At 43.7% G+C, this 16,173-nt stretch overlaps 1 protein-coding gene across 1 annotated transcript in view; it reads left to right on the top strand.

Annotated features, from left to right (window-relative positions):
• Nucleotides 1-1,488: 1,488 nt before the first annotated feature.
• The window catches only part of MAP3K5 (mitogen-activated protein kinase kinase kinase 5), a 197,507-nt gene continuing 182,822 nt past the window's right edge, over nucleotides 1,489-16,173 (top strand). Inside the window, exon 1 of the mRNA XM_034669190.1 lies at nucleotides 1,489-2,453. Within this exon, the coding sequence (XP_034525081.1) occupies nucleotides 2,030-2,453 (424 nt within the window). The 5' untranslated portion in view covers nucleotides 1,489-2,029. The remainder of the gene's footprint in view (nucleotides 2,454-16,173) is intronic.

Below are 16,173 nucleotides of genomic sequence, written 5' to 3'. Positions count from 1 at the left end.
TCTATTAGGAGCCTGTTAATATTTTGCTCCAGTATGATAGCTGATTCACTAAATATCTACTTTCCTAATGAGATCAAGTCCTAAAGCGGGTGGAGATCATATAGAGCTCAGTTGACATATTATAATTCCCTTGCTATAAATTTACTTCTATCATTTTACAAACCTTTAGAAAAAGCTAATGTCACTTGCTTCGTTGAGGATATGGTGGTATAGCTGCTAGGTGTTTTTCCTCACTATTATTTCCTTCCTTTTTTAAACTCTACTACTCAACTGTTTTATCCTTCCTTTTCTTCTAAACTTGAATTTGCATTAATAATTTGCATTATTCTACTTTATTCACAGAACTCATTAATCTCCGTTCCCATCTCCGGGATGGGAAGTCCAAAGCAGTTACTTTATTTCGCTGCAATTTTCACCGGTTTTCCCAACAATTAGAGCATTTTGGAGAAGTTCTCTAAGAACTTACACATGTTTTTGCTCCCCAAAGAAGTAGATCTCTTCCTTTTCATCGCTCTTAAGCAATCCAGGTATCCTCCCCCCTCCCCCGCCGTGGTGCAATTTAAAAAAATAGAATGTCACTGAATTTCCTCCTTTCATCTGCGGAGTGGAGTATAGAGCCATTATTCTGTCTCCAGAAAGCATATGGCGCGTGGAGGGGGTGGAGGACTTTATAAGAACCTAAATAAGAATGCTAAGTCGTTCAGAAGTTGGAACTAATCAATTTACTCATTAATGGTAACGTAACCACTGGAATTTTTTAAATGGAAAGTAGCACAGGCCGACCTGATGAATTATGTCAGCCACTCCCGGAGCGCCACTGTCGGGAATCGATCGCCGTCCAGTTTAGGCCCCGGGTGCGAGGTGCTAGTGGAAATCCTCCCGCTTTGCGCAACGCGGGCCGGCCCGCGCTGCGCCCGAGCTTCGGCGCCGCTCTGTACCAGACGGCGCGTAGGGCAAGCCCGGCAGGCGCCGGAGGGGGGCGCCCTGGCCGCAGGAACCGCTGCAAAAGCCTTCCGGATAGCTCCCAAGCCCCGAGCGTTCTCAGGAGAGACTTTTTTTTTTTTTTTTTCTTCCGCCAAGCTGCCGTCGCGTGCGCTCCGGACTTTGGCTGACTCCGGGTCTTCGGCTGACTCCGGGTCTTCTTAGGTGAGAGCCCGGTGGGTGACGGCGGAGAACCCCGGCCCCGCGCCGCGCTCGGGGCCCGGCCGAGGTCCGGGAGCCGCGGCGCGGCCGGTTTCGTCCCGGCCGGAGCTTCCCAGCAGGGCCCTCCCCCGGGGCGGGCCCTGACTCTCGGTGCCGCGACGAGTGGGCGGCAGAAGCCGGTGGCCCCCAGGGCGAGCGGCTGCGAGAAGCGGCGAGACTCCAGCGGCGAGGCTGGCGCTGGGACGAAGCGGCCGCGGCGCGCTCGGGCGAGAAACGAGGCCAAGGGAGGAGGAGGAGGAGGAGGAAATAGGGCAGATGAAGGGGACCTGCCGCCGAGGAGGGAGGCGGGTCTTTTCGGCTGCGGCTGCTGCTGTTCCGGGACGCAGCCTGGGGAGCCTGCCCGCCCGAGAGGTGCTGGCCAGGTAGCTCCCCACCCAGCGGGCACCCTCCCCGACCTCTCCCAGCGCCCGGCACGGAAGGAGCCGGGGCCGCGCTCCGGGTGGCCAGGGCGCACCGCACACCGAGCGCGGCGCCCTTGAGCTGCACGGCGGCGCAGGTTTGCGAGCCGACTTGTCTGCGGGCCAAGAGAAGGAAGCGCTGTCCCTTCCCGCTCAACCTGGCGTCCCCACCCCTTGTACTCTACACCCTGCCTCGGACGAGCGGCGCGGCCACGGAGGCGCCGAGGAGGGGCGAGCCGCCGCCAGGCAGCGGCGTCCTTTCGGGGGAGAGGGCGCCGGAGAGGAGGCGGCGGCGCGGCGCGGAGGGCGCGACGCGCGATGGCAGCTGCTTAGCCCGGCGCGCGCGGAGCAGCCCGGAGCTGTGGCTGGCCAGACGGTGCGGCTGGGCGGGCGACCCCGCCGCCGCCGCCGCAGCCCGGCCAGGAGAGATGAGCGCCGAAGCGGGCGAGGGCATCACTTTCTCGGTGCCACCCTTCGCGGAGGGCGGCAGCTGCCGGAGGGGAGGAGCGGCGGTGGCGGCGGAGGACGAGGAGAGCCAGCTACCGCCGCCGCCGCCGGGCAGCTTCTGGAACGTGGAGACTGCTGCCGCCCCTGGCACCGGTTGTCCCGCTGCCACCTCTGGGAGCAGCGCCACCCGGTGCCGGGGCAACTCTAGTAGCGGAGGCGGCCGACGGACCACGGTGGCATATGTGATCAACGAAGCGAGCCAGGGGCAGCTCGTGGTGGCCGAGAGCGAGGCCCTGCAGAGCCTGCGGGAGGCGTGCGAGACGGTGGGCGCCACCCTGGAGACCCTGCATTTTGGTAAACTGGACTTCGGGGAAACCACGGTGCTGGACCGCTTTTACAATGCAGGTGCGTGTGCAACCCCTTCCCTATCCTCCACGGTCACGGGCCACGTTTTCCCTGGCCGCCGCAGGGGGGGAAATGTTTTTCTCTGCAGCAAGCGTGCTTCCTACTTATTTACTTCTTGCCCCACCTTAGCGGCAGCGAGCGGCGCTGCGTGACTGCTCCTGGCGCTCGCTGCTCCTGGGAAAGTGGGTGCTGGTGCAAGATCCTATGTGTATTTGTGCTAGACTGACTCACCCACCGGCCCGCGCTGGAGCCATGGGCCCCGTATGGTCCTCATAAAGAACTTTTCAGCTCTTCAGCAGTGCGAGATAGTGCCCCCAATCAGCCTTTGTCCATTTGGTGTCTTGGTTTCTCTTCTGTTAGGTTTGGCCCATATTTTCCTTCTATATATACCTGTGACTGTTTTAGACGACGCTCTCATTTTTTTCTCTGTGTAGTTTTGGGAGTACAGGAACCACGCAGCCCGCTGCTCGCAGAGTAGATCTATACGAATTTGCATGCTGTGTCGTGATCTTCCCAAGTCATTTTACCTGAACATGTTTAATGGCTTGGATGTCCTAGCCTTGCCATTTTCAACTTCCAACTTATTACCTCCAAAAGAAATAACCTTGTCGCTTGCACTAGACTTCTGTGGTATCTCTGCAAGGATTTTGGTGGGAGAACCAGGGTCTGTTTTTTATTACCCCATATATCACGATAGGCTGGAAAGTACATAATTTAACATTGTTTAAAATGCTATTTGCTCTTTTAATAACTAAGATTAGTTTGGCTATTTGAAGTGATTGCCAGCATAATCCATAAAAATGTATCTTTTCAACCTATCACAGATTTCAGAAAGTGTTATTGCAGTTCTAGTGAGTGATGCAATTAGCTCTCTGTTTGCCAATGTTAGGAATAATAACATGCTATTGAAATTAACCTTTAGTACCCTGTACAACCAAATATGAGAATATGTACATATTTATTTTTGTCAGTGTGGGTGGAAATTTTAATTTAATGGTCGTTTCAAACAATAAGGTTCTTGCATTTGTGATCATATAAAAGGTTTTATATTCCAGTCTTGCTTTCAGTTCTGATTCTCTTCAGTCTCTTCAAAACACCTGAAGTAGGCTTATGTCAGCTTTGGAATTCAGCCAAAGCTGAATATTTTAAGAACAAGAAGAACTTCATGTTAAGGAAGCCAGACTAAATAAACTAGGGCTTTCTGGGTGCTGGTATTTTTTGCAGTCTTGGTCTTCATAACTGAATATGAGTATGATATATTACAGCTTAGTTTTTTGTGTGGCTTGCTATAAAAATTGCATAAACGTAACTTTTCTAAAAATTATAGCTCTCTTATTTTGGGATTATAATTTGGAAGAAGCTTCAAAGAACTGAAAGATAATGTGAGGAAAATACTCAAGCAAATACTGAGCCTATTTTTATTGCTCTGATAGATTCCGTATTTTTTATAGGACTCTATTAAAAAAAAAAAACTTAAACCCTAAGCTAATTTGAAAGAAAGTTTCCTAAAAAGGCTCACTTACTGTTTATTCTTCACATAACTGTGGGAAAGGGAGAGAGGGAGATGACAAGGGAACTGACATTTGAACTGTATCTTTAATCCCCCAAACAAGCCTGTGATGGAAGTACTTAACTCTTCTTCTTAGATGAGAAACTCAAGGGCTCCACAACTGGCCTGCCCTTATAGGTAGTAACTGGTCGATGCAGGGTTCCGCTCCAGGTGGCTGACCCTAAAAGGTCATCTTTGCCCTTGCTGCCTCCATTCAGCTGGGCTGATTGACTCTGAGTCCAGGGAAGCTCTCTGTCTTGGAATCACGTGAGGAGAGCTGGCAGGGGCCTCGTGAGCCATTCAGGTGCAGCGTGGAATAGTGGGGAGCACGCTCTGGGAAGACGTGTGTTTCAGAGCCAGCTCTGTTCCATCGACTGCTTCATCCAACCCGAGCAGGCCCCAGTTTAACCCCTGCTTATGCGCATGATGTGAACCCTCAGCCCTGTCATTCAGCATGAAGATGTGACCGAGTGAAGGTGGTATGAGTTTTGTCCAGATCCTTTGTTTTTTTCCACTGAAGGCTCCTGAGTTTGAGGGCAGTAGAACTTTCTTTTTCCTAATTTCTGAGAGAGCGCTTACTCCTCCTCCACCAGGGATAGGTTTTTCTGGGAAGGGCCAGATGGTAAATATTTTAGACTTTGCAAGAGGTCCCTCTCACAGCTCGTCAACTCTGCAGTTGTTAGGACAGCAGCCACAAAAGTCCCTAAACAAGGGGCTTTGGCTGTATTCCAATAAAACTTTATTCATGGACACTGAAATTTGCATTTCAAATTCTTCCGAATATTTTTCAACCTTTTAAAAATTTAGAAGACCATGCTTAGCTTGCAAGATGTACAAAAACAGGCCTGGCGAGACTTTTGGCCCCTGGGCCATGCTGTCTTTTGTTCTGCATTTGCTCCTTCCACAGGAAAGTTGAATCACTGTGATATACTGGGAAGAATATTGTCCCACAAGTTAGAGCTGAATTTTCACCCTGGCTCTGCTCTGAACCAGGTCATTGTGAGCAAAGTCCGTCATCTCTTCCAAAGGCCTATAAACTTGACCAGGGGCCGAAGTAGAGGGGGAAATTGAACTCAATTCCTAAGGCTCCCTCATTTAATTCTCTGAGTTTTGCAAAGGTAGGGCAGCATGGTATGCTGGGACAGAGCATCAGAATAAGAGTGTCAAGATCTGGATTCTTCTGGTCGTTGGTTCTTGTCTAATTTGGAGCAAGTCATTTCAAATCTCAGAAGAGAGAGAAAGGTTGGATTAATTGGTCTCTGAAATTCTCTCCAGCTCTCAAATTCTGTACTTTAAAATTACATGAGTACAAAATGAATTATTTCCTTCCCTAGAGGTGAATGAACTGCTTTTTTATGTCATGTTCTTGGCCCATCAAAGAGTTCGGGGTTAGTGGGTAGAGCACATATAAAGCCTAGCTGTGGTGCGGCCTCTGTGAAGGTCCATACAGAATGCCTGGGATCCTAGGAAACAGATTCTAGAATCAGACGGGGTAGGATGGGTTCAGAGGTGACAGCTGAACTGGGGTGGACAGGTGAACAAGGACTACTTGGAATAGCTCAGTTTATTGGAATCCACAAGAACTTAAAGCTTGGTTCCATTTTTACCAGCTTCCCCTGTGTGTCCTGGAGCCTTTTTAAAGAATAGATTGCAGTTAGACGTTTTCCCTGTTTGATTATTGTTTAACTGTAATCTAGTTTGTTCTTTGACTACACTTGTCATTCTCTCTTTCATTTCTGTTCTGAGAGGAAACTAATGTTCTATCAAAGCTTTTGTGAAAATGCATCATGTTTACGTGTGTAAGACATTGCTCAGAGATGGCAAATGGCAAGCTAACAACATGCTTTCCCAGCCCCTTGTGTTGTAGGCAGTAAATTTGTACAAATGCAAAGAGATGTCAGTGATACAGATATTAGTGATACGGAGCTGCTCCGTTCAGGTAGACAGATCCAACTGGCAGCGTCTTAGAAAAACGCAGCTCTTTGTAATGAACATCTAGGTTTATTGTCCTCCCCTCCCCCCCTGCGTTTTGCTTATAAGGAAACTGAACCCTAAAGAGATTATGTTCATTCATTCAGGTGAAATGACTTAAGGTTGCTGCTTGGAACCAGGAGTATACTTTTCTTCACAAGCAGCATTATAGATGATGGTGAGATCCTGAGACTAGCCTGTGAGAAACCTTGTTAACTCCGGGTACTTGAAGTACGGAAGCCCCTCACCACTTTAAACATTCAGGAAAGTTGTGTTCCTAAGACCGAAAACTGGGGCTTTGAACATGTCTCTCCTTATGTTCGAATCCCTAACTTCTGTTTTCATCTAGTTTCTGGTAACATCTGGCCAGATGTAGGAGCATCACTTTGGGTGGGTGAGGATGACAGGAGGTGATGTGAGGTAAGGGACACAGGAAGGATGGGAAAGCTGCAGGGGAAGCAGGAGGCTGGGCAGGGGAGAAGAAGGGTGCTTGGTGATCCTCAGTGCTGGGTACTGGTTGATGCCCAGTGCTCAGTACTTGATGATGTTCAGTGCTCAGTACTGGGTGACCGGACCTGGAGGAAGTGATGCCGGCTGGGAATCCATTGACACTTTCACCTCTTTCACCGTTCTTCCCTCCTGACTTTCTGTTTATGGCCCTCCACTTCGTGTTGATGTAAGAGCCAGGGACATTGCTCTGCTCAAGGCCACTTCACTCTTGGTGGGCACGGGATTAGATGGGCTGCCTGCTTCCCCTACCCTCCCAGCCATGACATGCATCGGGCTCTTTCTCCAAGCCAGGCCCCCTGCAGATCGCAGCCTGGTCCTCAGCCCTTCACACCGTAGCAAGAGTGAGTAACAGGAAGGAAACACATAGTGGTTGAAATGGTAAGAATTTAGCTTTTATCATCTCATCTCTGTTATGTTCCTGCTTTGCTTGGGCTTGGGATGAAAGGCACCCACGTAGGCCTTGTCACTGGAGAGCATCTGAGCTTTCTTTGGTTCCACTGGCTCCCAGCATAGCTCCTTGGGACTTCCAATCTTATTTGATAAAAGGCAAAACAAACACAACGTTTGTCTCCTGTCTATCCCAGACTGACAAGTTCTTGAACGTTTTCCAGCCCACTTCTGTGTTTTCTGCTTTTAAATCCAGGGAAGCTTTTGTATATATTGTCTCATATACTTTGAAGGAGAGGGTGAAGTCCGTATTTCTTAAATAGTGGTTCCTAGGGACCAGTTAAAAAAAAAAAAAGGAAGACTGACATGTGTTTGTCAACCTTTCATTTTTCCAAATAAGGATGCTGAATAGAGAAAGAGAACTCAACAACCAGCCACCTCCTGCCATGATCTCTTAAAAAAGAAAAGCCATTTTTACATTCGGTAGGGAAGGCATAACGTTGGAATAAAGAATAGCTCTTTGTATATAGTAAATATACGGGAAAACTCAATATTATTGTTATCCCACATTTCACTAAGGGTGAGTGAAAACCTTATCTTACCGATCAACAGAGCAATGGAGCAATGTGTTGAGAACCTCTGATGTAAAGCATCTTATAGTCCCTTCCTATCTTTCATCGCTGCTTCTTTGCACAAGTAACAGACCTTAGCAAAATTATCCAAAGAGTAAACAGAGACAAACTCAAGGAAAAACTCTGATTAGGAAGGTATTTAGAAAAATCCCAATGGTGTCTCACACATGGTTGTTCTCTGGGCTTTTAACTTTTTGCCGGCACACCATTGGGGCCATTGCCACCTACCCCTGTAAATGCAGAGCACCGGGCTTCCTCTTGGGGTTTGTTTGTTTGTTTGTTTGTTTTGATAACTGGCCAACCGAAGCAAAATTATAATTTTCCAAAAAGAGCTTTACTAGAAAATTGGAAAAAAGTAAAACTTAAAAGAAAATTCCAAAGCATACAAATAAATTTGTTTTTAGAGCACCCACTTCTTACCCCAAATTGTCAACCGCAGATTGTCGTGACTGCCCCCGCTTTCCAGATTCTTGGGATCCTGATTTCTTGAATCAACTTGGTCACCTCTGGTCAGCTTGAGACATCCATCAGTTGGTAGTTCGAGTGGGTTCCACCTCCTGGTGAAGCCTAATTGTAAGTGCACACTTGTGGCCTTGGCTGGTGCCAGCCTTCTGGGAGCTTTCTGCTACAGGTCAGTTCCCCTCTGGTGGCTACAGGGACTGTCCCCTGCTTCCTGTTTCAGAGGCCTTGTTAGAGACCCATTCAGTTCCTGTTTCTGGTTTGCAGGATGAAATTGGTTCACAGCTTCTTTATGGAGCAATGGGGGATTGACAAGTGCAAAACCCCATGAAGGTGCAGATCTCCACCAACAGGTACCATCTGTGTCTGCTTTCCAAGCAGTTGCCCCAAATGGTCTCTTCAGACACCACCCCGCTCTGTGTGGGGCAAGATGAAAGTTGAGAATGTGGTAAATGAGGCGGGGTGGGCAGGGTTGCAGGAGCCAACAGCTCTGTGGATTGCAGGAAGAAACCCAGAATCCACAACCTTGAGAAGGGTGCATCTTGAAAATAGCCTCACCGTCCATAATTTGGATATAGGTAAGTGGGGAAAACTGGCTATATTTAAGAAAGATACTTATTTTCAGGGAGCAAAATTAAATTAGCCAACTTTATTAGCGGCATATAAACACAAAAGAGGAAAGCAAAGCAAAATTATAAATTAAAAAAAAATCCACTGGTGATTCTAATACATTGGTTTCCTTAGTTTCTTTAATATATTAGCTTTTCTCTCTGGCTAGAGATGGCGGTTAAAGAAACTGATCAAAAGATGTGCCAGATCATTGGAGGAGGAAGGGCTCGAGACAAGGCTGATTTTTAAGGTCTTACCTAATTATTCCAAAAAAATTTTTAAGTGAGTACTTGCATCTTATGTGAGTTTTATTTTGTAGTGGGTTTGTTTTTTCCAAAAGAAAACAAAAACTAAGATGTACATAATCCAGGCTGCATCTTGATAATTTTCTTAGGGGAGACAGAAAGGAGAGAACATTTAAATGTTAACAGCATCTTCTACTGAAAATCACAGCCAAGCAGAACTGTGTAACTTAAATGCCACAGGTTGCACAAGAACAGTAAACATTCCATTACAAGCAAACATTTTCTATTACAGCAGGTAATCAACAATGAGGAAAGCAGTTGCCTTTGGTCTATGAATCATACAGGAAGTTATATTCCTTTGTATAGCAAGTCTCTTAAAATGGTTGTGACCAATTATATCAGTATTCTCCAACACTTTTAGTTGCTTCTAAGAGCTCTTAAGAAAGATGGGGAAGGGCTACCCTAGTCAACGTCCGTGAACTTCAGGCCATGTGTTCATTGACTCCAAATCATGTCAAACCAAGTATCTGCCTAAGCCAAAGAATTCATTCTCCTTTAAAAATCTTGGTTACCCCTATTTCTTATGTAAAAATCATCCCGGGAGAAGGAGTCAACACAGACTATTGTATGTCAAGTACTTCTTCGTGTCACATTTAATTTTTCTAATATGTTGATTGTGACAAATATCAGCTGATAGCCAAGGCAGCCAACAGAAGCAGGGTGATTCCTCATGCACAGGGGCCATGGAGAGGGTCTGTGATTTGGCCAGAATCAATCATGTGGTTGAGTAGGAGTCAATCTCGGGTCTTCTGACTTCCAAACTGAGGTGGTTTTCCCACTGTGCCACACTTTTCTCCTGCAGTGGAGAGCTGATTTCCAAGCACATTTGCTATTGAAGAGTATCTGTGCTAACATCTTGGTCCATGGTGGTAGGATTATTAGAGTCATGGGAGTGAGATGTAACCCCTGGAGTCCTCTTGCTAACAAATTTCATTAACTTCTTGTTAATAATCGTGTAACATAAGCCATCAGAAAGCTGCCTTTGACATTTCTTTATCAGTGCCAAAGAGGGAACTTACAGCCTGCGCCGAGTCCTGGTTGCCAGTCGCTTGGGCTGGAACTATCAACTGGGCTTCCTCCAGGTAAATGTTAGGCTCTTTTCTGGACATGGTTCGTCAGAGGGACTTGCCAAGTGTAGACCAAAACAAGCCTTTCTCTCGAGGGAACCCGAGCGCTGGATTTACGACATAGCCTGGGGACAGTTTCTTTCCCTGGTTCCCTGAGAAATTCGGCCTCCTGAGTCTGAGTCACTTTCCTCTAATGTTAGAGCAGATATTCTCAGTAATTCAATTCCATGAACATTTATCAGTTGCCTTTAATGTGCCTCTTACTTTGATGGATGTGCTGAAGAATCATGGAAGAGAAGCAGGCACAAGTCTGCAGGAGAATAGAAGCTTAACCCATGTATTAGTTTCCGTGGGGGAAAGATGCTAAAGAAGATGTCAGGAGGAGCCACCTGTACTCCCGTTCTTTCCCGCCCAAATAGTTCTTTCTAAAAATACTTTTGTACCTTGTTATCTGGCTTTTCGTTTGTATCCTTTATAATAAACCTGTAATAGTAAGTAAAAAAAAAAAATACTTCTAAAAATGAAGCTATGAAACATTTCAGTCATAAAGAAAGTACATAAATAGTTTACGACACTCATTCACTCACTACCTAAATACAGTAGCTGTTAAACATTTTGACATGTGTTTCACTTCTCTGTCCCTTTTTAGAGAAATAAATCGGTCTGGACAAAACTAAAAGCCCCTTTCTACCACATCAATTTCCCTTCCTGGGAAAAATGCTTCCTTTATCAGAAGCGCTAAATTGTAATTTTCAAAAATCTGAAATCAGGGCTTTCAACAAATATATGTCTGATATTTAATTAACCCATTATTTAATGAGAAAACCAGTAAGATATTAGATCTTTTTAAGATCTAATCAGTTAAGGGAGAATTTGAAGAGCAGATATTAGACACACATACAGTCAGGAATGCTGAAATGAATTTGCTGATAGATATGACACTGACTAATGTTCCAGAAGGCAAATCTGTGAGTGTAAATGCTGGAGTCATCTTTTCTACGGGATGGAAATCAGTTGTATGTCTACCGAACAATAACCAATTGTATTGCTGGGGACAAGAATTATTTGCATTGCTGTTGGTTCTGCGCAACTTAATGTTTATCCCAATAGCCTTGTAAAATGGACTCATGCCTCGCAGGACAAATCAGAGGTGCACATCTTTTTAAAATCAGTTAGTGCAGACAGGATGTGCTGCACAAAGCCAGTCCCTCACTGAAAGGATACCCTGTATTCTCTTTTACCCATTTCCAAATCTTCGACAATCTCTTCACAGAAGGCTGGTCGTTCTCGGCAGGCTCTATGCCTGTGGTTTCCTCAGGTACCTTTGCCCAACCTGATTTAGAGGGGCCTGTTGTTTTCTTTTCTCAGCTGCTCTGCTGTCTGAAACAGTGAGTGCCCTGAGAAGGTCCCCGAATCCCCCTTTTAAACCAGGGCTCCTAATCACAGTTGTTTCAAGTCAGGAAACATGTAAAAATTAGATATTAGGGTATTGGGCACCTAGGTTTGGGATGTGATAAGAGGTACAAACCCTGTGGCCAGAACCAAGTTGTAAATATACCAGTGTGATGTCTGCAGTGTCTGCAAATCCAGTTTCCTTCTTCTGTTAGGAAATCACCATCATTACCCGTGGGAACTTCAGTAATCCAGACTGCTCCAAATAGGTTTAGTTTTTGGAGGACAGACAGTCCTTATAATATTTTAGAGGGCTGGCAAATGGCTGTAAAATTCCACATGCCAAATATCTTACTCTGGTCTTGTCATTTAAGTCGTCATACCCGAATGGCATCATGCATTACCGTGTACTGGGTGCTGTGCCAATCACTACATCCCTGATCATTTCCCATCTCTATAACAGCTTTATGAGGCACGTAGCATCAGGGGATCAATTTTATATACGGGGAAACTGAGACCCTGCAAGTATTATCAACTTTCCCAGTGTTACATGCCACTAAGGGGCAGAGCCAAGTTTTGAACCTGAGACTGAGTCCAGAGTCTATTCATTTATAACTCTGCTCTCCTGTCCCTCAGAAATAAACTATTTGAAAACATTTAAATTATTATTAATCCCATGATTACAGTCTTCTCATCAGTAATCACTTAAAATCTGCAAGATTTCTTTCTAAGGTTGTACAAAATTAGGTTAAAAGAATACAATTTCTGCCTTTTATGATCTTACAGTCTAGCCACTGAATTCAACAATTTAATAAATAATTATTGGGAGCTTACCAGGTGCACAGTGGTGCTCTAAGTGGTAAACAAGTGAAAAATCCAAGCGGATATTTTTGAGGACTTCATAATGTGGGTGATTTCATTGAACAGTAATGTTCAATGAACTAGAGAACAATGTTTATTTACTAAAATACGTGTGGGAATGCATTGAAAATAAAAATCTTACACCATTATAAACTGTGAGTTAGGTTCCCTACTTTATTTTGATATGAAACCGGTATCATACTGAAAATTATTTAAGTAAATTCCCAGATTTTATTAAATACCTTAAAGATCTTTTATAAATACTGATCAAATCTCATTAAATTGAATTCTAAGGGAGTATTAGAATTCTATAATGAAGAAGAATTTTTTTTATACTGACTCTTATGGAAGCGAGCTGGCTTATCGCCTGAGACTTGGAGCCTTTTTTTAATATGTTGTTTTTCCAGTAGTGGAATTTGATCTTTATTTAAATTCTCCTTGTATTAGTCTTTTCATTTTGTGAAAAAAATGTAGACTGTTTTAGGTAATTGAAATATGTCAAAAACATAATTTCAGCTTCATATTCTTTAGGCCTATAGTTGATAATAAAATTGTATTACTTACTTGTTGATGATGCCTGGCATATATGGTGCTTGGTTGACAGAAAACAGTCAACCTGAATGCCAAGTTATTGAATGGCTGGGCCAGAATGAGAGAAACAAACACAATTCATTTAGATGATAAAAGGAGATCTGTATTGGGTACACTGTTGATGCAGAACTCTGTCTGTATTACAGTGTATATACAAATGACTAAGGTTGAAATCTGGGCTACCTTTGAAGGTCCTAAACAATATTTTTGAATTAATACTTTATGTACCATTTCTAATTATTTGCAAGTCGCATTCATACAGTTGATAATATGCTAGTTCTACCAAGACAACAATTCCAAGATTTTTAGGAATTGGGTCTTGGGAATCTAGTTTTGGTTGACTGAGTGAAAATTCAGCTATTTAGGACTGGGCAGTAGGATTTTAGTTTTTCAAAAGGAGCTCCTGGACAGTTTCCCAGATACATTGGCCCAGTGCTTACTGTTTATATACAATCAGAGTTAAGAAAAGGTTTGTAGACAATCAATAGAGGTAGGGAGTCTAGCTTTAACACTTTATGTATACGCATGTGTGTATTACTAGTTGCAAAGCATGGTTGGGGTACAAGTTGCTTGGCTTGACCTCGTGAAATTAGAGAACAATGTGGTAGCTTACGCGTGAGTTATGACAAGAATAGTTGGCTTGACCTTCCTTGCCAAGCTACGTAGTGCTGCCAATATTTTATGTGCTTAAAGTACACTTGGCAGTTGGTAAATCTGAAATAAAATTGGAAAGGAAATGCTAGCTTAGACTTTTAACAAAACCTTAGACTCTTCCTTTATAAAATCAGTAGTGCAGAAAATTCATTTAATCATTGAATATGACACGAGTGGGTTACCCAAGGACTGATACTGCTATGTTTATTAGAATGTCAACCAGGAGATCTGCATTGTTTCCGAAGTCTGAAATTAAGGGTTGTCAGCATTGTGAAATCTTTGCATTGATTTATGTTTTTAACTTAAGATTTAATTTCCAGGAATATTTTGCTGGTGTTTACTAGTCCGTTTAACATGTATTCAAATGAGTGGCATGGTGCTAAGTGTTAGCTTGGATTAATTTGTGTCACACTGAGGTATAAGTGACAAAAACTCATAAACATAGTATGTTCACAATGTTCACTTTTTAGGATTCTTTTGAAGAAATGAATTAGATGCAAAGATACATCAATTAAGAAGACAAATTGCGGGAGCATCTAAAAGCTGTTAACCTATAAATATTCATCAGGGTTAATTAATGACAAGGCTAGGGAATGGGTTTATGGGAAGTTTAAAACTTCAGACGGGATCCTTCTGTTCTTGTTTCTTTTGCTGAAGGCAACATTAAGGGAGGAAAAAGGCAGACAACTCCCACCAAGAATTTGTAGGTGACGGAGCTTAAGTAACCTTCATGGAGTTTTATGACTGCATTTATAATCGTCATTACCTATGGCTCATTTGTGCCCATTTATGAAATCTTTGAGAAGGTAAAACCTTGTTATCGTAAGAGTGACCCTCTTCTGCTTCAGCCAGAGCTCTTGCACACTTAGAACTAGAACTAAGATAATGCTCTGTCTCCCTGGTTTGCCTCCAGTATTGACACGTTTTCACTGTTTGGTGAAATGTACGTAAGTGATGGGAAATCACAGCCTCACACTTTCCAAAGCTGCCTGCAGCTCAGGACTCTGCATTTCGTCGGATATTAGTAAAGAAGCAGGTTTCATCTTGTTGAATATATAGTGCAAATTCTTCTTGATGGATAATCTTTTGATTATCCAGTCTCATAGCTCATTCTCATGACTTATTTCCATGCATTTTTAACCTGGGGAAGGCCAGGAAGGGCCAGACGCCATCCTCAGGTGGTTCCAGAAGCAAGAGAGTTGTTCACACAAAAGCTGTTGCCACTGTGTTGTGACCCTGTTTGGGAATTTTGAAGCAAAATTGTACCGTGATATTTATATGTTGTCATGCCTTGATTTTCTCAGACCACTGCTATGTAATAGACTTGGGCTTTCCTCTAAAAAATATATCACTTGATATATTGGAATAAGTTTGCAGAGGCAGATATATGAAGCAGCCATGATTTTTCTATTTCCAAATTCCACTTTTTTTTTTTTTTTTTTTTGGTTCTCCTTGGTTTATTTCTCAGGGGAATAAGAACATGTTACCTAAACAGACGGCTGTGCCGGAGGATAAGCCACACTTAATTTGAGAAGATTTTCTGAGAGCATTAAAGGAGAAATAGGCTATGATTGGAGAGTCCAAGGCCTTAATCTGCTTTCAGTTTTCGGTTACCTGATCTAAATGCTTGAAGCTCAATTTAAGATTTGGACTGGCTTAGAAGCTTCTGATGCTTTTATGACTAGTCTATGAGAATTACCTTTTCAAGACTTGTAATTTCCCCTTTAGCAATAGAAGGAAGTATTGCCCAACTTTAAGGCCAAAATGTGTACCTGATATGTGGTCACTAGGGAAATTGCTTCCTGCGTCCAGAATATTGCTTGGTTATTTATGAGTTTAAGCTTAACATTCTTATTCATTTAAGCTAAGAATAATCATGGAACTATTATCTTTCTATTTGTTATTCTCCCATTAAGATCTGCATAATTTTTTTTGTATGTTTACGTCAGTAGCGCCTATTATCTCCTAAAATAATCTCTTAAAAGCTATTAAATAAAACCCGATCTGCTTTAAGATGCAGCAGTATCCAATGCATACTTGATAAAAAAGGGTATTGCTCCATAAATCTTGCATCGTATGTGAAATGACTAAGAAGGACCAGCTGAAAAAGTCAAGTCCAATGTTGTAGGATAATGAGAAATCCTTCATTAAAAAGATCTGGTGTGGAAGCAGTTTCAGGATTTTTCAGGGAGTGTTAAAATGTAATTCCACATCTCTTTTCCTTGTCTGTCTTGTTTATCCTGTATCTCTAGTACCTAATATCGTACTTGGCGCGTAATAGGCACTTGATACATATTGATGGGTTGAACTAAAGAGTATTGCACTTTCCCCTCCTGGTGTTTACTAATTGGTTTTGATGTCCGCCTTTCCTACTTAAGTGTGAGTTAAGCTCCTAAATGGCAAAGATCACCTTTTATGGATCCTGACATCCCCCAGGTCTTCTGTATCTGTGCTTGACCGGTAGATGTGTGTTTGATCACACTTAATGCCACCATAGAACAGAATTCAGTGAAATCAGTTCTTCCCTTGGGGAACTCACAGTCTAGTGCAGGAGACCAGCCTATAACCATAGAGTAGGTTGTGCTGATCATGATACCGGAGGCTTATATGATGTGCTTCGAGAACACAAATGACAGGATTCTTCTGGGAGAGGAAGGGAGTGTGGAGGAGGCTGACTAAGGCTTTGGACAGGAGGTGTCATTTGAATCAGGTCTGAAGGGAACCGTGAAACCA

This window comes from Ailuropoda melanoleuca, chromosome 10, assembly GCF_002007445.2.
Source record: "Ailuropoda melanoleuca isolate Jingjing chromosome 10, ASM200744v2, whole genome shotgun sequence".
NCBI classification, from domain to species: domain Eukaryota; kingdom Metazoa; phylum Chordata; class Mammalia; order Carnivora; family Ursidae; genus Ailuropoda; species Ailuropoda melanoleuca.
Note: the sequence above shows the minus strand (reverse complement) of the source record. Positions and strands in the feature narration are given on the sequence as shown.